This window comes from Ambystoma mexicanum, chromosome 14 (assembly GCF_040938575.1).
Source record: "Ambystoma mexicanum isolate Mex_15411 chromosome 14, UKY_AmexF1_1, whole genome shotgun sequence".
In the NCBI taxonomy this organism is placed as follows: Eukaryota; Metazoa; Chordata; class Amphibia; order Caudata; family Ambystomatidae; genus Ambystoma; species Ambystoma mexicanum.
Window position 1 is genome coordinate 42,543,933 of NC_090940.1, and position 24,084 is coordinate 42,568,016.

The window sequence follows — 24,084 nt, forward strand, 5'->3', positions numbered from 1 at the left end:
AACTCATCCTCAGAGGTGGTATCCGTGTCCGTTATGGCTACTGTGCACCCCCCTCTTTCTCCAGCTGGGGTTTCACGGGGGTCTTCTCGATAGGCAGAAAAGAAGATTCTCTCCGGGGTGGCTGGGAAACTCTAGCCCTTGGAGCTGTCTCCACTGGGGAAGCCTCTGTAGTTCAATCGAGGCCTTAGCCGGGTGAATCACGGCCTTCATGACCTTGGGCGTGCCTGAGGTCTTCACCTTAGGGGGAGGGTCACCACCTCGCTCCCCATCAGCTGTCTCCGTCGGGATCGACCGAGGCTTCTCCCAAAGCTTTCCCAGGTTCTCCGTCTTCCTCTTCACCGAGCCAGACCGTTGGCTTGTGGTTGATGGCGTCAGTGATAATGCGCCCTGCCTGGCAGCCGAGGAGCCCGACCGATCGGCGCTCCCGGTGCTCGCGGACCCGCGGTGCTTTGCCTTTTGTTGGGCCCCTGTCGCCGGAGCGCCCTCAAAGGTCTTAGAAGACCGCTCGGACTTCTTCCTCTTCTCACCTGCTGCTGCGCTGTTCCCCTCCAGCCAGTTGGTGAGCCGAGTACGACGATCCTTCATTGTCCGTTCGGAATTGTTCTTACAAAACGCACAGTCCTTCGCCACGTGCGATTTGTCGTTGTGAAGGCAGTAGAGGCATTGAGAGTGCTCATCCTCCTTAAAGACGTTCTGTAGTCCGCATCCAGGGCAGCTCCTGAACAGCTTGGATCCAACAGGCGTCATGCTTCCTTTGTCCTGGGCCATGTCCACGCGGGGTAGGCCTCAAAGATCTTCTGGAATCCTCAGAGAAGTGGAAACTCGACGAAAAGATGCCCTTGAGGGGGGTTGAAAATTCCGAAAACGGGTCCCCGTTGATCGGAAGTAGAATCGGTGGAGCTTGAGGCTCGATTGACTGAAAATATAAGAGTAAACTCTTTGAAAAAATGCAAAACGGAGTAAAAGCTCGAGAGCTACAGCATGAGGACTCCCAATACTTGAATGCGCAGTAAAAATCTGAAGATGGCTGCCACTGTAGTGCCTTAGGTAGAGGGCAATCATTGGCTGGGGGCAGTATGACCCAGAGACCAGTGATTGGTTACTAGTGGAAAGACAGTTCAGAAACAAAACTGAAACTGATTTTGTCTTTACCGAGGATTCCCAGCCTGACGACGGGGAATATTCATAAGCATGTGAATCCATGCCAAACCCCATGCTGGAGAAGTATATACCCACCACACACTACAGAGATCGTCCAAGGGATAGAGGTTATCAGCCTTCAATATGTCAGGTGGAGATTTATCCTTCTCCCAAATGGAGTAGAGTGCAGCTGTGACCCTCAATGGTTAGGCTTTTCAACCTTAGCAGGAGTAGCTCAAAATAACTCTTTGGTGGTCTTCTGCCTTTTCCTTGGTGGGACGGAACTGCGCTGGCTACGGGTGTCCCTATTCTGGGCTCTAGAGACAAAGCCTCTGAAGCCTACAGCATTTGCGTGCTGGCCTTTTTGTGGGCACGAGGATGTTTTCTAAGCTGAGGGTTTAGAGACTGCCGACAAATCCTTTTCTGAGAGTGTGGTTCGTCTTGTTTAACTGCTCGTCGGTGGAGGGGTGAAAAAGGGTAAGGACCCACACCTTCTATTTTGCTTCTGGTAAACATCTCATACTCAGGCCATCTGGGCATGCCCTCATCTGGGCGCATGCCTCTCACTGCTCTGTCAATGTGCCCTGTCGCAGACTTGCGCTATTGTCCTAGATTCCCTATGTCCAAGCACAGACTGTTCCCTGCGTACACCAGAAAGTATTCCGCAAAATCCTCCATCTCCTTCCATCATTTTTAATGCAGGCTGATAAAATTGCATTGGCATTGGACTGCCAAACCCACAAGGTCCTGGCTTTTCTCCCCCTTTACCAAGGGTGTCAACATTGGTTGCCCAGCAGTAGAAGTGGTGGACGCGGACTATTTGTGCTGAGGCAGTGTTTCAGAGGACAATTGCCAAAACATGGCATCTAATTTCTATTTCCAGAGGTTAATATTAGGAGATATTTCCTATCTTTTTTGCGTCTTTGACCACATCAGTTTGTATAGAGATGCCTGTGCTGTTTGATTTCTGGAAAAGTACATATTCAAAGATGCCGAATTCTGCAGGAGGAGGATCCGAAGCTGGAGCTCTAAAATGTCCATGACGTTTATCACTTTTGCGAGAAGGACTCAGATAATAGGGCTCAGCTTCCTGCCTGTCCTCAGTTCTGGTCAAATCAGGAGTGTCATCCTTGGCAGACTGCCCTTCAATGCTCTTGTTACCCGTAGGGGTCATCCCGATGGTCATGGTGGATTTGGGCTCCACATTTGGTGCTGGTGGTTGAGTCATCCACAGTAGTCACAGGAGTACGGCCGCTGTAATGGCCTGTTTTGGGGGTATCATGTCTCGGGATAAGGACCTCATATCGGGCCAGGTCAACAAACTCCAGAAGCGCTGCATAAGCGACTCCTCGTTTGGCTTTGAAGGGTCTTTTGCCCTACCCCTGCTGAAGTGAAAGGATCCAGGGACAGAGAACATGTTTAGTTTGAGGATGGACTGCATATCTGCCAAGTATCTGCCTGATTTAGTTGTGGGTGCCAAAATGGTGAGTTTTAGATAAGGTTGACTTACCAGCACTGTCCATTCCACATAGGTGTGAACATGGGAACATTAGAGACTGTTTGTACCATGTTAAAGGCAGGAGTGGGGTTTTTATGCAAGGCCTTTGTACAGTTGTTGGTTGGCCCGCTCACGCCTCTTGGACATCCAGAGTGTGCCCCTCGACTGCAGAAATATGGCAGGCACAGCCATCCCTTGTTTTATTTTTGAGATCGGCCGTATGGTGGAGCACAGACCTCCTATAGCCCATGGGTCATCAGCGAGGGGCTATTGAGAGGAGATACTCTTGAGGTGCTGACGCCCTTGAATCCAGTGTTATCCCTTATTAGGTGGGCTCTGGGCCTAAGCCCAGCGAAGTGAGCTGTTTGCACAGCCCCGACAGGGACTGTGGAGCATGGTCCGGCACCAAAGCTTGCGCAGCCCTGATCATGGAGTTGAATTCTCCTCCTGTGCAAGGATGACAAGGTGGTAGGAACCAGCGCGCCCCAGTCACAACCAAGTGAGCTCCGCCTGCCTCATGGGCCGCTGGCACAGGGTACCGACTGAGACTCATGAAGGGTCTTGGGCTCCTGTCATATGACCACCTTTTCGGGAGTGGGCATGGATGACCTCTACCACCCTTTTGACACTTTCGATTTAAGGCGTTGCCCAGACGGGGTGCCCTGCAAAAGAAAGTTTGAGCAGGACAAATGGGTGCAGCTGTTTCGGAGCCAGCCGTTTTGCCATGGCACCTTCCCCCAACTACCCTCTTGGCCTCAGTGTTGCGCCGAATGGAGATGCACCAACCTCCCTTGACTTGGACTCGACAATCTGCGGGTCTCTGAAGGCACCGGCATCCCGAATATCTGCCCCCAAACCCACCTGTGCACAAGTCTCCAAGGCAACGCCTTGTGGGAGAGAGAGGTGCAGCAGTTATACAGGTGCCAAGAGTGCTTGGCACCTAGACAAATTAGACACAAAGTGTGCCGACGGCAGAGTAAAAACTCTGGGCACATCCCCACATATCACCGGAAGCCATTGGGACATTAAGCATAGGGAGAACAATATAACAGATTTGGGTGCTAAGTGCGCAGCCACTAAGTCAGGTAATTTCCCGTTGAAACAGAGAACAGGACTGGCAGCTAGACAGGGCGGGCGGGACAAGAGCCTTAGCAGGGCATTGACAGCGCAAGGGATGTTGTAGAAAATCAATGTAACTGCTATCAAGCAAGAAGCTTCAGTCCCATCCCTATTTTGTGGGATGTCCCAGTAAGTATGGAGGATAGGGGACGGAATGTAAGAGTACACTAATAATTACAACAACAACAAAAGAAAGTACCAGAAGCAGTTGTAGACACTGCAGGCTGGTCCTCTGATCCCTTACAAGGTCTGTCAGAACCAGAGTAAACCTGAGGTCTTATCCTTGCCCCCTGCACTTCCCATGAACGTACAATGCACCTTCAGTGTGCTGGCAATATTTCTTCAGAGCACAACACAATGAAAATGTCTCCTAATACAAGACTGGTCCCCATCTCGGCAGGATGCTTCTGTAGCTGCAGCCCTGATTCTTCAATAAACCATACTAACCCCCCCCACCCCCAAAGTTATCTGTGTTATTCCTCTGGTCTTGTTGCTCTCAGCAAACGCTGTATTGGTTCTAGAAAACACGCACCTTGCCAACGCAAATTCTCATCTACAGAGAGACAGACACAGAGAGAGAGAAGACCTCTGTTGCTGAGGGACCGCAGAACATTAGAAGGCATACTTTCTATCCACCAAGTGGGGTAGGTTTGTGGCAGGGGGTAGCAGGTTTTGATTAGGAATCTACGGGAGAAACATCAATCAGAAAGAACATTACCTGAGGTAAGTAAAATGTTCTTCCAATGGATTCTTTTCTCCAATGGATTCTTCGTCAGTGATAATGATAGACTCCCATGGATTTGGAGGAGAGCCAGAAGCCACCACCTATGCCAGAGAACGCTGGAGGACAGCCCTGCCAAAGCGAGTTCCCAGCCCCAAAACGGAATCCAAACAATGATCTTTGGCAAATGTGGGAAGTGAGGCCCATGCAGCTGCCTGGGAAATGTCCAGGATAGGCCATCTCCCCCGCAGGGCAGAGGTGGAAGCCAGCACGTGGTCGAATAAGCCCAAAGACCTTCAGGCAAATCCTTTCCAGCCAGATCATAGCATTCTGAGATGCAGAGAAAGATCCACATCGACAGGATCTGTTTCATCACAGCCCTGCCACCACTGGCACAAGCAACATCTACAAAGGGCTCATCATCTTTCCTGACGCCCCTCGACCGAGCAATGTAGCAGCTGAGAGCCTGCACCGTCCAGCCGATGGACTCGCTCCTCTGTCCTGGAAGGAGAAGGCAGAGGAAAAACACATGAAGATGGATCTTCTGAGAGAGAAGGAAGTCTGAGACAACCTCAGGTAAAGACAGACAATGCCTGGAGCTCACTCACCCGTCTAGCGTGATGGCAACCAGTAAATTTACCTTGGGGGAGTAATTGTGAAGAACAAGAATGCATGCGCTCAAATGCAGTCCCCATAAAAAATGTTAAAAACAAATCCTGCGTCAGAACAAACTGAACTGACATGGTGGAAACTTATTACACAATCCCCTCAAAATTGACAACAGCGTGGGGACCGTCAAGAGGGAGCTCTGCTCAGGGTCCATTTAAAAACCAAGATAATGGCCAGGTATCACTTTACAGTGACCATCTGAAGGCCCGCCCGGGCCAAGAAAAGCAGAAAATCCAGAAAAAGATGATATGACAAAAGTGAAAGAATTGGTCCCGCTCCCGGCACCAAGCCAAAAATGTACACCACTTGCAGGTATAAATGTACTTAGCTGCGGGTCGCAAGGGCTGAAAGAAGAACATCCAGGATGTCATCCGACAAGTCCCACTCCTTATATCACAGCCTCTCAGCAGCCACGCATGAAGGGTTAGGCTGCTAGGGCTTAGGTGGAGGACCCATCTCTCCAATTGAAAGAGCAGAGCCTTTGTCTCTGGGAGACGCCAGGGAGGGCAGATGGACATGTCCAGCAATTTTGAGTTCCATATCCTCCGTCCCCGGTCTGGAGTGATCAAGATTAATCTAGTCCCAAACAGGCACAGTCTTCTAAGAACTAGTGGGATGACATGAATCAGAAGGAATGTATAAAGGAGATCAAACGTTCATTTGACCATCAGGGATCAGGGCATCCCCCTGCCGTGGAAATACCATGGAGAAAACAACTCACACTTCATGTTCATACTGGAAGCGAAGAGGTTAACCCGAAGAGTACCCCAATGGGAGAAGATCTCCTCCAGAACTTCCTGGCAGAGATCCCGCTCGTGAGAGACTGAAGTCTGGCTGCTCAATACATCCGCTAAGACATTCTCTGTTCCGGCAAGATGAGCAGCCTCCTGAGTCACATTTTTTTTTTAAATTTCTTTTTATTTTCAAGAAAACCAAACAAAATAACACACATTACAACTGTTTAGGACGTACATAATCAGCATCAAACCATCACATTATACAGTATAATTCTCCGTCCCTTGCCCCTCCTACCCCACAAACTAGAGCCGGCTCACTCATGTCATCCATGGGAGCATTATTAGGTATCGCAGTGCTTGTGCACTCATCAGAGTCCTCTGATTTGCTATTGCCTTGGTGAGGGTTTGCCATAGAGGTCACCAATTGCCGCCAGGCCAACAGGGGCCCTACTTTCTCCTTCCCCACCCTAGTAACCGCTTCAAACCAAACTACGGATTCCGCCTCCGCCCATCTGAGGAGGTCCGTCCACCATAGCTCCACCTTGGGTCTGTGGGCCGCCTTCCAACCCATTGCGATCCTGCGCTTGGCCAGGATGTAGGCTAAGTCCTTCATTTTGCTTATGTGCTTTAAATCCCGTGGCCTGGGAAAAATCCCGAGCATGCATGGCCAAGCTGATCCCACGTCCAGCTCCACTCCCCCACCAGCCAATTTAGTTTTAATCTCGTCCCAAAATCTGTGCACCTCCGGGCAAGTCCAGAACATGTGTAGCAGCCCCGCTTCCACCTCCCCACACCTGGGGCATTTCTGCGTAACCGAGACTCCAAACCTTGCAATTCAATTTTCCTGGGAGTCAAATAAGCCCTGTGAGTGACATACAATTGGAGTTGTAGGAGTCTCGCATTCCGGGATACCTTTTTATGGTACCTTTGGGCTCTCTCCCATTGCCCATCTGTCATGGGTCCTCCTACTTTCTCCTCCCAGTCCTGCCTCAATTGAAGCAGCTCCTTCCCTACCTTTGCTCTTAGAAGTTCGTATATTCTAGATACCTCGTGCCCGCCCTCCGAAACATCATACATCGTTTCCAGGGAGGCATCAGGGTCATCCGCTAGCACTGTCTCCGGCCATCTCTCCCTTACCCGTTTCATGAGCCTAGCGTAGGTTATATACTGGCCTCTATGCACCCCTGTCTCTTCTTGCAACCTCTGAAATTCCAATGCCTCCCCTTCCTCCCATATGTCCCCAAGGGTGGCCAGGCCCACCGGTTCCCAATATCTGCGGACCGCTTCGAACAGTTGTGAGTCGTTCCCGCATAGTGCCACCAGCGGGGCCTGCTGAGAGAACGGCTCTATGTCACCCATCATTCTCCACATTCTGCGCCAAACCTCCCAGCCCAGCCTCAACAGCCGCCCTCTTCCCACCAGTTTGTTCTTTTGTAACCACACCACCTCATTCAAAATGTATGGGGCCGAGTCTTCCCGCAGAAGCCTGGCTTCCGCCGAGTCTTCAGTCGACAGCCACCTGGCCACATACAGCAGCTGCCCCGCCAGATAATAAAGCTCAAAATTTGGCAGGCCTATGCCCCCCATGTCACATGGGTTCTGGAGTTTCCACAGGGCCACTCTGTTCCTGGAGTTACCCCATATGAAGCCCCTGCACACGCTATGAAGTCTCACAAATAGGCTCCTGGGAATCAAAAACGGGACATTCACAAAGAAGTGCAGGAGTCTGGGCAGGACCACCATCTTAAGCAAGGCCGCTCTCCCCATCATGGTTAGGGGCAATCTGGACCAAAACACCATGCTGTTCTTGACCCCCTCTATTGCTTTCTCTGTATTATGTTGGTGCTCCGCCTCGATCCTGTGGTAAATATTTACTCCCAAATACCTAAATGTCTGTCTGCCATGGTATCGGCAGGCTAGGCAGCCTCTGTAACGGGACATTCTTGTATCTACCCAAGGGGAACAGACTAGACTTCCTAGGGTTCACCGATATGCCCGAGAGGGTGGCATATCGGTCCATCACCTCTAGCACATACTGCAAGTTCTCCTCCGGATAGCGCAGATAAAGGAGCATGTCATCTGCGTACAGCGATACCAGGTGTCTACCAATTACTGTACTAATCCCCACCTCCCCGTATTGTTGCCTCAGACATATTGCCAGCGGCTCTAATGCCAGAATGTATAGCATGGGCAACCAGGGGCATCCCTGTCTGGTCCCCCTGCTGAGTTGCCAAGTATCTGAGATTATGGATCCTGTTTTAACTCTCGCCACTGGGGTGCTGTCTAACAACTGAACCCACCTGATATACCCAGGTCCCATTCCGTATCCCCTCAGGGCTGCTTTCAACCACAGCCATTGCACCGAGTCAAAGGCTTTGACCGCGTCTAGCGACACGATGGCCAGCTCACCCGTATCTTCCTCAGTGTGGTCAATGATGTGGTGTAGCCTCCTATGGTTATCTGTGATGTTCCTGCCGGGGACATATCCCGTCTGGTCTGGGTGTATCAGTTTACCGATCACCCTCTTCAGCCTATTGGCCAGCACTGCCATAAGTATTTTGCTGTCCTGATTCAGCATAGACAAGGGTCTGTAACACCCACACTCCGCGGCCGTCTTGCCTGGTTTTCGGAGTGGGATGATCTTCGCCTCGCGAAAGGACAATGGCAGTTCCCCCTGCTCATAGGCCTTGTTGAACATAGCAAGCAGTGGCTGAAGCAGCTCCTGTTTGTATGTCTTGTAAAACTCGCTAGGCAACCCGTCCGTGCCAGGTGCCTTACACGTGGGCAAATGTTGGATCGCTACCTCCAGCTCTTCCGAGATGATAGGGGCGTCCAATTCCGTGCGTTCTAGGTCGTCCAGGGTGGTCAGCTCTATGTCCTCTAACGTGTCCAGTATGTCTTGGCTCCTATTCTCCCCTGCGTCCTCATATAAGTGTCTGTAAAACTTGAGGAACTCCTCGTTCACCCCCTCCTGGGTATTACAGATGCGACCTTCCTCATCCCTTATCTCACTGATCACTGTGCGGGGGGTCTCACTCTTATACAGCCAGGCCAGCAATCTGCCCGGCTTATCGCCCCCTGCGTGTAGCCTTGCCGTGTATTTCTTGTAATTTAGTCTACATAGCCTATCCCAGAGTCCACTGCAGGTTAACTGTAGGTCTTTTATCTTATCGCTATTCTTCCGGGCGGTATCCTCATGTCGCGTGAGGCCCTCCAGCTCCCTTTCCGTTTCCTGAAGTTCCCTTTCAATGCCCCCCTGGAGCCCTTTAGATTTCAAAATGGCTACTCCACGCACCACCACCTTCAACGCCTCCCATACTGTTCCAACTGAGCGCACACTGCCCATGTTTATATCAAAATATTCCTCGATGGCTTCCCTCAAATCCTCCCGGAACCCCTCATCTTGTAATGCATCAGTCCTAAGTCTCCATGTCGGGATCCGCGCTCTGGGAGGTTGGTGTCGCCACTCTACCACCAACGGCGAGTGGTCAGATAGTACCCGGGCCTTGTATTCTGCTCCCACCATTTCTCCCGCTATCTCAGCCGCTACGAACACATAATCTAGCCTCGTGTGCAGGTCATGTGGTGCTGCATAGTGCGAGTATTGCCTATCCATTGGATGCAACCTTCTCCACACGTCTTCTAGGCCTAGATCTTTTAACAATGTCACCAGTGCTTTGGCCGCCGGCGCCGGCTTCCCCGCTTTGTCGACTGACCTATCCATTTTGGGATTCAGGGTGCAATTAAAGTCCCTCCCCACACCACCGCACCCCCAACCAGGGAGCTAATTTTGCTGTAAAGGGATCTAAAATAAGCCGCTGTATCATGGTTGGGGGCGTACAGATTTATGATATGCACTTCCCTGTTCTCCAGGAGTCCTGTCACCGCCACCATTCTGCCCTCTGGGTCTACCATTGAGCTAAGCACCTGGAGCGGCACGTGCGGCGCCACCCAAGTGATAACCCCTCTAGCGTACGCAGAATACGTAGCCCCCACAACATGTCCCCTCCATTTTCGCCTGACAACCTCCAACTTCTCCCTTGTGAGATGAGTCTCCTGCAGCAGAGCCACATCAATGTGCATCCTTTTTAGATACAGCATCACTTTGTTACGTTTCAGATAGCTATTAAGGCCCCGTACATTCCAGGTCACAATTCTGAGGTTACCCGATGCCATCTACTCGGTTTGTTCCCAACCCACCTCTCCCTTCAATGCTTCCCTTGATGGTTTGTTTTCCGGCTCTCCCCCTTGCCCCCCTCAACAGTTTCCCCCTCCCTGTTCCCCAACTCCCCTCCACTGCACACAACCCAGCCCCTCCTCCCACCCTGCCCTACCCCAACAAATGCCCAGCTCCATCCCTGGATCTCAGGCCCACCCGCGTCTGGTCCTGTCCCGTCGCCGAGGACTAGGACCCAGCGGGGCGTCACCGATCTAACAGTGACCTAACTAAGTATATTACTATTGGGTACAAGGGATGCCTCCCAGGAGCTCCCAGTCGTCTATTTTAGGATTGGTGCGTCCAGCGGGTCCAGCCAGTTGATACTACAACACACTCCCCACAAGCTTAATACAACTCTATAATCAAGTCCCAATGTCTTGGCCATGTCACCCCAGGTGCCACAGCCGTCCGCTACTTATCTCCTGCAGCTCCCATCTGGACATCCGGTTCCTGAGGTCGGCCCTGCATGTCCAGCCAGTCCATTGCCTCGGTCGGCGTCTCGAAAAAAAGGGATCTGTTCTTATAAAACACTTTCAACTTGGCTGGGTAGAGCAACATGTAGCGATGGCCTGCGTCCTTCAGCCTCCTTTTCACCGATCCGAAGTTCATCCTACTACACTGTACAAGCAGCGTATAGTCCGGGTAGGCCGTGATTTTTGTGGAACCCTTATCAATCGTTCCTCCCCTCCGAAAAAATTCAAGGATCTTCTCCCGAGCCTGATAGTTCAGGATCTTTGCGATCAGCGGCCGCGGGGGGGCTCCAGGGGGCGGTCTTCTTGTCAAGGCCCTGTGCGCCCTTTCAACCGCGAACCCCTGGGTCAGCACCCCGCCTGTTAATAGCATGGATTCCACGTATTCTGTGGGGTTTGATCCTTCCATACCTTCCGGCAGGCCCACTATACAGATGTTATTGCGTCTTGCGCGCCCTTCTGCTTGCTCAGCTCTGTCCTCCAGATTGCCCACCCGTTGCACAAGGGCATGGAGCTCCTTTCCATGTGCGGCGCACGCCTCCGTGTTCGGGGCCATCTCCTTCTCCAAGGCCCCAGTGCGCTCCGCAATCGTTCGCACGTCCTGTCTCAGCAGGTTCACCTCCTCCTGGACCGCTCCGATCTTGAGATCCAGGCCCTCCTGCAGCTCTTTCATTGCCTGGCCCAACTTAGTCTCCCAGGCCACCTTTAAGTCTGCGATCGCTGCCAGCACCTCCTGGATCGTGCCCGGTGTTTCCGCCGCTGCCGTGGGGGTCTCCTTGCTCTTGCCCCCCTCCACTTCTGGGGGCGACCTGGCGTAGGTCTCCATCGTGGACTGTCCGATCCTGGGTCTAACCACTTTAGAGGACATCCTGCTGTTAGCTGGGCGAGGGCCTGCCGTGCCTCCCTCCGCACAAAGGTCCCCGTGGTCACGGACCACTCTCAGCAGGCCAAGCATGTACTTGTCTCTTCTCTCGCGCTCAAAGTGGGCCGTCTCCTCCCATGTGCTCGTACCCTCTTGGTGTTGTGGCCCGGTCTCTGTCGTGTTCCTTCCGTGGCCAGTGCCCGAGTGTGCTCACCTATTCGCCGTACTCCCTTTGTTCCCCCTCTTCCGCGATCACAAGGCCATCCGGCCCACAATGCCCAGGCCCAGAGGGGTCGCTCTAAGTGCAGGTGATCAGCAATTGTCTCGCATCGGCCTCAACCACTGGCCAGCGCCGATGTTTCGTCTGACTCTATGGGATTTCTCCCATATTCCCGTGTATACAGAGTTGATCCGCTGCGCTGTGGAAAACTGCAGCCACCACAGCCCGCTCGTTCGCGTCGGCCCCAGGATCCGCGGCCACCTAATTGGTGCGCTGCCACAATGAATCCTCCTGGGTTCCGCCGGCGTTCGATCCGATTACGCCGCGGGCCCAGCGTCGGTTACCAATGTGCTCGATGAGTCTCGGCAATGTACAGTCCGTAGGTTGTACCAGCTCTGGGTACGTGTGCCCACAGATGTGTGCCGCCTCAGTGAAGCAACAGCGCATTCCGGTCAAGTGCCGCGGTCTGCTTCTAATCGCTGGTCTTGGAGTTCGATGCAGGGGCGTTACAGGACTTGCATCTCGTGACCCCTGTTGTCCTCTTTGTCTCTGCTGCCATCTTGTTCCACTCGCCGATCCGGGGCCCGCAGCCCGCAGACGAGTATAACTCAGTGTCCTCACCCTCCACTTGCATCAAAGTTTCAGCGAGTGTAGCCATCATCTTCACACGCATGGGCATTATCTTCCAGTGCTGGCCGGTTCCCGTGCACGCACTTCTCCTCCAGGATCATTGTAGGATCAGCTGAGCTCCACGAGAGCACGTCCCTTTACATGGCCGTCCAAGCCACGCCCACCCACCAGAGACACATTGTTCTTCATACACCCAGAACCATAGTCGCTTTGCTTCACTGCATAGCGGTGAGACCTGACACCAGCTTGTTTGTTGAGGTAGTGCATGGCCACTGTGTTGTCTGTCAGGATCAACACCCATTTGCCCTTCACAGAGGGGAGGAAGGTAATCGGTGCCAGCCGAATGGAGGGAGATTCCAGCAAATTCATGTGTTCCTAAGCCTCCAAGGCCCCTCATCATCCGGTCCTCCAGGTGAGCGCCCCAACCAAAGATGCATGGATGACCACTGTCAGCTGAGGCCAAGGGTGGCGAAGCAATACTCCTTTCACCACGATTTCTCCACAGGACCACCATGTCAAATCCTGAGAGAGACTGTCTGAAACTGGTAACAGATCTGACATGGTTCCCTGGAACGGGGACCACTGGCAACAGAGCAGACACTGAAGCGATGTAATGCACCACAAGAATCCAGGAAGCCAGGAAACCCAACAAACGCAGAAAGGCTGACACTGGAACTTCTCCTTGAGATTGGAGGTCTTGAACACTGACATCCATCGGCCCGCATTCTGCACAGGGCTTGAAAACTGAGGCCTTTGCAGGTTTGGGCATAATTTATACCAGTGGTCCAAAAGTGTACAGAGTGTATGGGGGAAAAACTGAGGTCACGGGCGCTGCACCTCAATATATACTGCCACGGGGTGCGTAGGAGCATCGCGCAGAGCCATGCTGTGGCCCCGGGTGGCAGTAATGTTCCCGAACTACAGCTGCACTGGGAGACATTTTATAAATGAGGAATCCGTGAGAGGAAGGAATACATTAGAAAAAGAGAAACAATTGAGAGGAAAAGACAGAGTGCGTGCGCTGGATCTAAGGCTGAGTATAGCTGGTTTTAATAGTAGTGAGAATGTGAAATAGCAAGATGAAATGCAAGATGAAATGCATAAAACACATTTAAAAAAAGCATCAGAATAAACAGGGCAATTAAAAATAGGAGCAACCGGGAATCAGATAGTCAGTAAAATCAGATATCAGGATTTAATTGTGAGCAATCAATTAAAAATGAATTAAGATAATCAACGTGGGAGGAGCTGAGTGTGGTTGGTGGAGCTAGGGCATAAGCAGGTTCTATTATTCAACATTCTTGCTATGATTCTAAGCTTTAAGGGTTATGGAATTTGTACTAGGTAAACTGTCCCCTAAAAGGCACATCCAACACTTAGGACAGAAGGGTCTACTGAACATACACACTCAAGGAACAAAGGCAGGTATGCAGGGGCACAGAAATTGGGAGATGTGTTATTAATTTAAATCCTCTTAAGACGCATTTGTCATCAAACTTTATATTGAAATTGCACAAATCTAGACTTAAAAGGCCAAAAAGCGCTGGGCGAAACCAATTAAAAGAAAGTGCAATACAATACAGGTATCTTCATGCAGAGAATTACAATACAAATAATGCAAATTTGACAGCAGGTTACCACAGTGAACTTTTACAGAAAAGGCATGCAGTTAGGCCGTGCCAAAGAATGCAATGTAAACAAAGTATTTCAGTGGTACCTTGTCAATAAATGCAATGTCCTGCACCATGCCCAGTTCTTCAGGAGTTGCCCTTGCCACAGAGACAATGAACACATTGATTCCAAATTCCCTGGCCACCACACCAGCTTCTTCGATGTTGTCGGAAGGCCAGCCATCTATGAGTATCACAATCACTTTCGGGATTCCCTTTCGCACACCGTTCTCGGTAGTGAAGAAAGTCTGCGCAGTGTGCTTTAAAGCTTTGCCTGTGGGAGAGGTGAAAGCACTAGAGTCAAGAGGGCCATGATCTCAAGAGGGCTCCAAATGTCCCCCCAAATGCAAACGTTCATCGATTGACTGAGACAGCAAAGTGTCATTGCAATGGCAGAGGGGAATAGGAATATAGTTCATATCAGTAAATCCTGTTGCGAAATGCAATCCATTAGGGCTGTGGGGTCAAAGGCTCTAGCAGGGTAACATGGTGCCACTGGATCTAGACTATTTGTCAAATTGGCTAATGGCTCCTAGGGCAAAAAAATGGTCCCATAACCACATCAAAAGATACAAAACCTCTGTCAAATATTGATTGTAGCCACTGCTTTGCTGCCGTTCTTACTATACTCTGCATTCTGGCGAACGGTCTCATCTAGATTCCCCGTGGACACTGACCCCTTGCAGCTTTATGTAACTTCATCTATCATTCAGCTTTCTCTAATAGTGTAAATGTCAGTGGTGTTTCTGTTATAATGAATTCACTAAGTTATGAAGCTGAATTCCTCCTTGTTGTCTATATTACATTATTCATTATACTGGATTTAAAGAATGTGACTGCTATTGTGAATTGTAATTGCACGCAAAGTGAAATACCTTTTGGCCCTCCGAATCCCCGAGCTATAGGAGGGTCCTCCGAGGGTTGGACGACTCCAGGTTGGGGCGGGGTATGTTGGTGGAAGGGTCTTTGGATGCCTCTCCATCTTCGACCTGACATTCTAGTGCCTGGTATGTGCTGTCAGTACAGTGGTCAGGTTCATACAGGCCATCTCCATGCATGACCCGTAGTTGTGGCACAGTATAGACCTGTCAGGACGTGATGGGAAAGGTCCTGGCAAATGGGTTGAGTGTCTTCCAGCCCTCCCAGACACCTACCTGCTTGCGTTGAATGAATGAGCAAATCTTCGTCTGAAGGCATGGTTGAGAGTGTAAAATGGGGTCGACAAATGACTCATAGCTGCTATGGTGAATACTGAGCTCAGCCGCTGGTCTCCTCCTTGTCCGTTTGCGCTCTACACAGGGCTCAGATTCGCTGTTTTCATGATATGCTTGCCCGTGCCCTAATCTAATCTCCACTGTTTTTTTACGCCATCATAAACAAGCGTTTTATTATTGTATGTGATCTGCAAGTCAAAAATCTTTGCCACTTTGACCATCATTTGGAGAAAGAATACCAGGTCACCTGGAGGGTGGGCTCTAGTGTACTTGTCAGGTGTGAGTGCCAGCTAATCTTCCCACTTTCCTCCCTGGTCTGGATGATGTTTGCCCTTTTCAGTTGCGATTCACTCTGCTGTTGGGTAATGGAAGCTGTTCTGAGTCTTGCTCTCAAAAACTAGAATATTTATTTTTATGTGGATGCTTCATGCGCAATAAACTAATCAAAATTGTATGGTCAGTTTTATTAACAAAGAATAGACAATCAAGAACATATTTGTAGAATACTTTTTTGAATTAAAGTTCTTGATATATTCCTTAGTCCATCCTGTGTTTTGAATATATATCATTTTTATAAGTTTTTGCCTTTCCCCAATTTAGTTATATCCATTCATTTATACTGTTTTAAGAAATAACTTTGCTGTAACTCATTCGTAAAACATCGTCGGGGCAGAAATCAGAATTCTGGGCTGAGCCAAATGCTTACATGCAGTTAATAAGCCTTTATCCCGGGAGGATAGCTCAGCGGTAACGTGCGCGCCTTGGAAGCAAGACGACATGAAGCAACACAGGTTCGAACCCCGGGTCCGCGCTTAAAAACCTCTGGGTGTTTAAGCGCGTTATAAATACACAACTAAGACAAAAAAAAAACAATTACGCAACAAAGCCAAAAATAATTCCTGTAACAGCGCCTCGATGCCTGCGGGCTGTGTGAGCGCTCTAAAAATGTAAATAAAATAAATAAATAAAGCTGCACATTATTCCATCGCCCGTGCCTTGATTAATTTATATTGGAACCCCATCGGGATAATCGATACTCGATTTTTCAATGAATTAATGGACCTCATTGTTCTTGATAAAAGCATTACTAATGTCATTTTGGTGGGAGATTTGAATCTTAACTGTTTGCAGAATGATGTTTCACAGATTAAGGGTAGATTGTTTAAATGGAATTACTTTATTAAATCACGTAATTTACAGATGTTAATTGGAGCTAGCAAGGATGATATACCCCCTCAACCGACTTGGCGTAGAGGCTCAAGCCAATATACAATTGACTATGTAGGTGCTGGTATATTTTCATCTGTAACCCAATTTTGTATAATGCAGACTGATGCCAGAGATCATTAAATGCTGATAATGAGGTGGATGTCTGGGAAATTGCAAGCAACCGAAACAAGTAATCACGCTCAAGGTTTTGTAGTACTGAATCCAAGTCGAAAAGGACTATGATGGTCCGAGAACTCTTTACAATTGTTTAGTAAACATCTAGAGGGCGCAATTCAGAAAGTAATCACAGAAGATGTAAACTGTGATATAGTTTACTAGGATCTAATGCAACTATATCAACCTAAGACTCGCACAAACCTGGTAATAAAGCAAAGTTACATGCTTATGACCCTGAGATTAAAATACGAAAAGCCCTGTTTAGGTCTCAGAAGCGAGAAGCTTTGAAATTGCCACCTGAAACAAGAGACCTTGCACTAGCTCAACCAAGTATAAAAAGTGGCTGAGATGTCGTAAATTCGTAATTTACCAAAGGGATGGAGCCGCTATGCTGAGTGCAGTGCAGAATAAAAACACGGAAAAAATGTGGTCTATATTAATTCTAGCCACTAACGGCACTCAGACAGCTATTCAATCTAATGCTGTCATGGAACTAAATTGGATAACCCATTTCACCCAGCTGTATTCAGCTCCCAATAGTTGCTTAATTAACAACTATTTAGTAAAGAAGAAGAACTTTTTTCTCAAATTCGATAACGAGGACATTCTTTATTGTATAAATAAAATAAGCCGTTCCAGAGCTCCTGGTCCTGACGGCTTGTCAAATCAGATCCTAAAACAACATCCGGAGCAATGGGCGATTGATTATATTATATAACATCTTTAGTCACGTACATTTTACACAATCTTTGCCTCGGTCATGGAAACACTCCACTGTATTACCAGTGTTCAAAAAGGGCGATCAAGCACAACCATCCAGCTATAGACCGATCGCCCTTTTGGACGCTCCTGGAAAGATCTTCACACGCATTATGCTTAGAGATCTGAATGAGTGGACCCTTATGACCCACAAGCGTGATCCATTTCAGTCAGGTTTTGTTACTGGTTTGGGTACATCTCTTAATATAATTTCTCTTAACATGCTCAAATCACTCTGTCCCTCCGAAATCAGCCACTATACAAGGCATTTGTGGATTTCCAGGCGGCATTTGATTCGATAGATCGATCCCTGCTATATAAAAAGCAAATTCATTATCAATGCCCATCCTCGTTGCTTTCTTTAATCATACATCTACATACAGAGACCACCATGCAGGTGCGAATGTCTCTGGCAGGCCAATTATCCACCCCTCTTCCAACAGAACGCGTTTTGAAACAGGGCTGCATATTGGCTGCAACCCTTTTCAATCTGTTTATATTGGACATAGGTGAGGCATTCATGAATACAATAGGAGATTCCCCAAATCTAGCATTAAAAAATTGCCGTGGCTATTATATGTGGACAATCTGGTCCTTTTGTCCTTAACTCCAATGGGTCTACAGAATTTGTTGAATAAATTAGCTACATATGCTCAAGCAAATAACTTGGTGATAAATACGGAAAAAACTCAGATCATGGCTTGCACTTCAGATGGTAAATCCAAACCTTTGCGTAACAAGTTTAAGTTATTAAATGCTGAGTTGATGATTGTCCCACAGTATAAATATTTGGGTATGATTATGAATAATTTGTGTTCTGATAACACCCACATTCAAAAGTTGGACATCAAACTGCATACTTTGACATCACAAGCTAAAATGATGATATATAAGTATGGAAAATTCTCTTATAACCATGCTATGCTGTTTTATCAGCAAAAGGTGACTCCTATCTTGCTTTATGGGTCTGAGACAAAACTGCCGAGAGATCGGAAATGCTGGGATAGGCTAGAGTCTAAATTTTGGAAACAGGTTTTGAAACGTCCAAAATGTACCCCTTTGCTAATTGAATTTAGCGCAACTTCATGACAAATGCTTTAGCTGATCCCTCCATCACTCTTGAAATACTCTTAGAGAATCCAGGGCGAGCAAAAATCGAACTTTTCCGGTATGATTGGATTTGAAATCCATCCAAATGCAATATGTATAAAGATTTCAATGTACTTCTGTTTGATATTAAGAAATACCGGGTAATGGCAGATTATTTAGTAAAGTGTCTGTCTCCTTACATAAGAAGCCAATATATGCGTTTCAGGCTAAATTCTTTGGCACACCAAGGACGCGTGGGCAAGGAGGAAACAAATACCCCACCATCAAAAAAGTTGTAGATTTTGTTTAAATAAACTTCAAAAAGAGACTCTACGGCAAATAATTGTTGATTGCCCGGCCCTGATCCTGAAACGTCAGATACACTTTAAAAACACTTTAAAAATGTAATTACCTTGTACTGCCCGTTGGACTCTGACCACAAATGGTAAGCAGTGTTTTCTAGCTCCAAACTTTCAGTTAAAATTGCACTGTACACTTTTTAGATTCAGTATTACCAGGAATACAGATGGAGTAGGGTAGCTAATTTAATGTAATGTGTAATTTGAAATCGATATGGATTATTTCCTAAAAATAGGCTTGTCAAATGAAATACCTAAAAGATTATTTGAATGAGGCGTTTAATTTAATGAAATTCTGTCATAATTGTATTATAATTTTAACCTGCTATTTTTTATTTGTATTTCTCTTTTTCTCTATTTGGCACTTTCGAATGATGTATATGTATTGTTTTGTATTGTATTTTATATTTGAAAGGTTGATTATATTCAGCCGACAAAAAAAAATAACGTTGCTGTAACTCATTCTTCATGAATTTGTTATCCACATAATATATGAATTTGTTATCCACAGCGCCTTGGTGTAAAGCGCTCTATAAATAAATCAATCAATCAATATACATTGTCTTTCATTACAGGGATGCAATTAATATTCCAATTATCCTCTCCTTTAATATCTTAATGCACTAGTTGATCCTTTCTTTTCATAATTTATTATCACAGTAATTCCAGTTGATTCTCTCCATGTATTATAATAGTAATCCAATTGATCCTAAATATATTTTTACAGTAATTCCAGTTGATCGTCACAGTAATTCCAGCTGTGAAACTCCTTCAACTAAGGAGACAAAGGGATGAGACATATAAGTAAGAACAAGAAACTCACTGTAGTTACTACTGTAATTTCTTGTCCCTCTTGCGCCATACTGTCCTCCCTGCCATTTGGCCCTTGCAGAGGCTCGTCTGTGCATGTGCACCAGCCTCCTCTTTTTATAAAAAAAATACTATTCCTGCACCACTCCTGAGTCCGACCCCGTCGTAGGTATGCCATCACACGAGCATGGAGGAAAGTGGACGGCAAACTAGGAGTACAATGGTCTTTACAATTAGTAACTTATTCTTTTCATCAGACTCTGGTCCTGATGCGGACATGGAGGCAGAGGATGTTGTGGTGTCAGAAGAAGAGGAAATGCCAAAACCTTTTTCCTGGGGATCGCATGCATGTATTGCACAGGACTGTGAAAACCTAAAGAGTAGACATTCTAGGACACTTCCTAGCCACATCATTCGCTCTACTCCGCATGACTTGGAGAAGAAACATAATAGGAAAGGGAAATGGGAAACTCTTGTCCAGGATTATCTGCTCATAAGCCTTTGCCCCCCAGCCATAAGTCCCCACTGAAACAATCAATACAAATGGAACTTTCATGAGACAGAACCTTTCCCGAGCCCTCAGAGGCAGAATCCATGTGTTGGTGGACTGGGAACTCCATCAGGCTATGGTTGACATGCAGCATAATTTAAGTAGATCCCACCAGATGGAGTAAGTTGTTTACCTGTAACTCCTGTTCTCCAGCATTGGTATCTTTCATATTCACGTGCTGTGAATATTCCCCGGCTTCAAGCTGGGACCCTCGGTTACCTTTTGGATATTACTTTTTAAAGAAAGGTTAGGTGCATTTTGCATGCTGTCACCCTCGTTGTGGGTGCTTTAGGCCCATCCAATGGGACATCGAGTGGCAAGCTCCTCCTCTCTAGCCCTTCGTCAGATTCTGACCAGTCATGCTGGACCTTGTTTTGTTATCAAGAGGGTTTTTACCTAGCCAGGGCGGAGGGAGGGCACATGTGATTCTATGAAAGATACTAATGCTGGAGAACAGGAGTTACAGGTAACTTACTCCTTCTCCAGAATTGGATCTTTCATAGATTCACCTGCTGTGAATAGATTACACAGAGTACTGTATTAGGCGGGTGTAATCGGGTAAAAGGGCCTCCTACCTTATTAGAAAAGACGCCGTAGAACTGCTCTTCCTGTCTGAACATTCACTTTGTGCTGTTTATCCAAGCAGTAGTGCTTGGTAAACGTGTGGTACACCCTTCCAGGTTGCTGCCTGGTAAATTTCAATGAGCGGTACCCCTGCCTATAGGACTGCCAATGCTGCTGTGGCTCTTGTGGAATGAGCCCGGGGTGTGCCTTTGAATGCTCGGTCTGCTTTAGTGTGGCAAAATGAAATAGCTGACATGATCCATCTGGACAACCCTTGCTTGGAAATAGCTTTCCCCTTTTTGCATAGCCGAAAAATATGAAGAGTTGCATGGACGCCCTGAATGACTGGGTTCTTTCTGAGTAGTACTTGATGGCCCTTTTAACGTCCAAAGAGTGCAACGCGACTTCCGCAGGCATATAGGCTTCTGGGAAAAACACAGGTAGCGATATGTTAGCATTTTTGTGAAACTCTGTGGGAACCTTTGGAATTAATTTTGGATTGGTCATGAGTAGCACTTTTATCTTTACAAAAGCGCAGCTAAGGGCACTTTGACTGTTAATTACTGCAGTTCCGACACTCTTTTGGCTGACGTGATCGCTACTAGGAAGGCCATCTCTTCCAGGACACATACTTTATGTTGGCTGTGTCCAGTTGGCCGAATGGCTTTTTCATTATTTCCGTGAGGACTGTATTGAGGCTCCAGTCTGATGGTGTTTTCTTCGTTATGATATGACAGGTTATTTATAACACGCTGAATACCCAGAGGTCACCCCTTGGCGTGAAGACTCGAAAAAGCCCATTTAGGAAATGCTTCACCAGCCTGTCACTGAAAGGCGTGCAACTCCTTCTCCTTGTATATCTGGAGATGGCTGCCAAGTCTACGTTGATGGATGAGTGACCGAGGCCTTGTTTTGCCAACAAGAGCAGGTGAGGGAGAAGTTGCTCTGGGGTCACGTTGAGTGGTTCCAGCATTCGCTGCCCTTGACACCAGCCACAGAAACTTTTCCACTTAAAGCAATACGATTGGCTTGTAGCTGGTGCTCTGGCCGCATGTAGGACGTCCCTGCAGTCCTGTAGGATTGCTAGCTGGCCAAATTCTGCGAAATCAGGAGCCACGCTGTTAGCTGCAGGGATTGTGGGTCGTGATGCAGAATCATTCTGTGGTCCTGCAATATGATGTCTGGTTGCCTGGGTAGCCTTATTGGCTGATACGCTGATAGCTGGAGTAGGTCCGAGTACCATGTCCGACGTGGCCAGTTCGGCGCAATGAGAATGATTTTGCAAGGGTGTATCATGATCATTTGAATCGTCCGATGTATAACCGGCATTGGGGGAAATGTGTAGGCAAAGAGGTTTGTCCATGGGAACGAGAATGCATCTCCTTGGGACCCCCGCTGCAGACTTCTGCTTGCAAAATTTAGGCACTTCTTGTTGCTGGCGGAGGCAAACCGGTTGATGGATTGTTGGCCCCACCCCCTGAATACTTTCTGCAGTTGCTGTTGGTCGATTTCCCACTTGTGCGATTGCGCGGACTGCCTGCTGAGACTGTCTGCTATGTTGTTCTGAACTTCTGGCAGGTGGAATGCCTGCAAGAGCATCGGGTTGGAGAGGGCCCATTTCTAAATGTGTTGAGCCTCCTGGGACAATGTTGGTGACTTTGATCCTCCTTGCTTCCTGATATAAAACATTGCTGTGGTGTTGTCTGTGAGTATTTTTACTGCATGTCCCTGTAGCACCGGCAAGAAAGATCTGAGGGCCCACTTCACTGCTCTCAGCTCCAGCACATTGATGTGCAGCTTGGCCTCTTGGCCCGTCCACAGTCCCCTTATATGCAAGTGATTGACGTGCGCCCCCTGCCTCCCACAGCCTGTTATTGAGGCTTCTGTGGCTAGTGTTTTGCTGTGACTTGGTTTCCGGAACGGGTGTCCCTTTGTAAGGTTGTTCCTGTTCTTCCACCATTGTAGTCTGCGTACAAGTCTGGGGTGATGAGGATGTTGTCCTCCCAAGTTCTTGCCACTTGGGACCAGTTTGTGGCTATGAACTCTTGCAGGGGCCGCATGTGAAGCCTGCAGTTGGGGTATGAGTGGAATGCACGACTTAGTGCGTAGTAGGCACATGCACTTGCGTACTGGAGCATAGTGTTTTGGTCTGAATGCCAGAATTAGTGAGGTCATCGTGTTTATCCGCTGGATCGAGGGACACACCCTGTGTTCCTCCGTGGCAAAGTGTGCCCCCAGAAACACTAAAATCTTGGACGGCTTCAGAGTTTTTGTAGTTTATCGAGAATCCTAAGCTTTGGAGCGTCTGTACTGTTTCCGACATGGTGTTTTGGGCCATGGAGAGTGTTGGCGCTCCCACAAGCCAGTCGTCTTAGTACGGATAGAAGTAGTGACCTTTTATGCGAAGGCTTGTCGCAATGGGTGCTATGCATTTGGTAAAGGTTTGTGGGGCTGACTTTAGGCCGAACTGTAGTACCCGTAACTGGCAATGAACTACAAAACTTAGGTACTTCCTGTGTTTGTGGTGGATTGGGATGCAGAAGTAGGCATCCTGTAGGCCTTGGGACCCCAGGAAGTTGTGTTGTTAAATGGTCTTGATTCCTTGCTGTAGAGTTACCATTTGGAACTTTTGCCTTTTGATGAATTTGTTGAGACTGCGCAGGTGCAGTTTCGGACACCACTTGCCGTCCGGTTTTCTTACTACACAGTACCATGAGTACACTCCCGGCCCTTTGTGCTGTTTTGGCACCTTTTCGATGGCCCTTTTCTGTAGCATGTGCTTGACTTCTTGGAGTAGGACCTTTAGGTGTCCTTGCATGTGCGGGATGGGCAGTATGTTGGGGGGTTGCCATGTGAATTCTAACAGTTGTCCGTAGGTGATTGCTTGCCGGCGTAAATGATGAACATAAGTGGTCGGATTGCCCCCCACTTGCCATGTATTTAGGGCATAGTCACGGAAACTGCTTCCCCTGTCTCCTCCTCTGAGAGTATGTCCCCCTAGAGTATGACCGACTACCCCTATTACAGGAGGTGAAGGTTTTTCTTTCTGAGGCCCCTCTAAAGGGACAAAAAGTTTTCCTACTTTGCAGGCTGGTAAGCGATTGGCCAGTATCGGTTTCCTTATTTATTGCCTTCAGTGCATCATCTATCTTTGGGCATCTCCCTCAAAGGGCATGGCTATTATTTTGTGCTGTACGTCGGGTCTGAAATCTGTACACCGTAACCAGCCCTGCCTTTTCATCAGCACTCCATTTTCGATTTGTTTAAAACTGGTTTCGGACAGATCTACCACAATATCAATGCTGTGGCTGGCCGCTTCTTCCCCCTCCCTTACTATTCCCATTGCCTCTTTCTTTTTATCCTCTGGTAGGTGCTCCAGCACGGGGGCAATCCCGTGC

The 24,084-nt window shown here is 48.1% G+C and overlaps 1 protein-coding gene across 2 annotated transcripts in view; it reads right to left on the bottom strand.

The window, feature by feature from the left end:
• COCH (cochlin) overlaps positions 1–24,084 on the bottom strand; it is a 188,633-nt gene that overhangs the window by 29,762 nt on the left and 134,787 nt on the right. For both annotated transcript variants that reach the window (XM_069638494.1, XM_069638496.1), the window contains exon 10: positions 14,003–14,229. In XM_069638494.1, the coding sequence (XP_069494595.1) occupies positions 14,003–14,229 (227 nt within the window). The remainder of the gene's footprint in view (positions 1–14,002; positions 14,230–24,084) is intronic.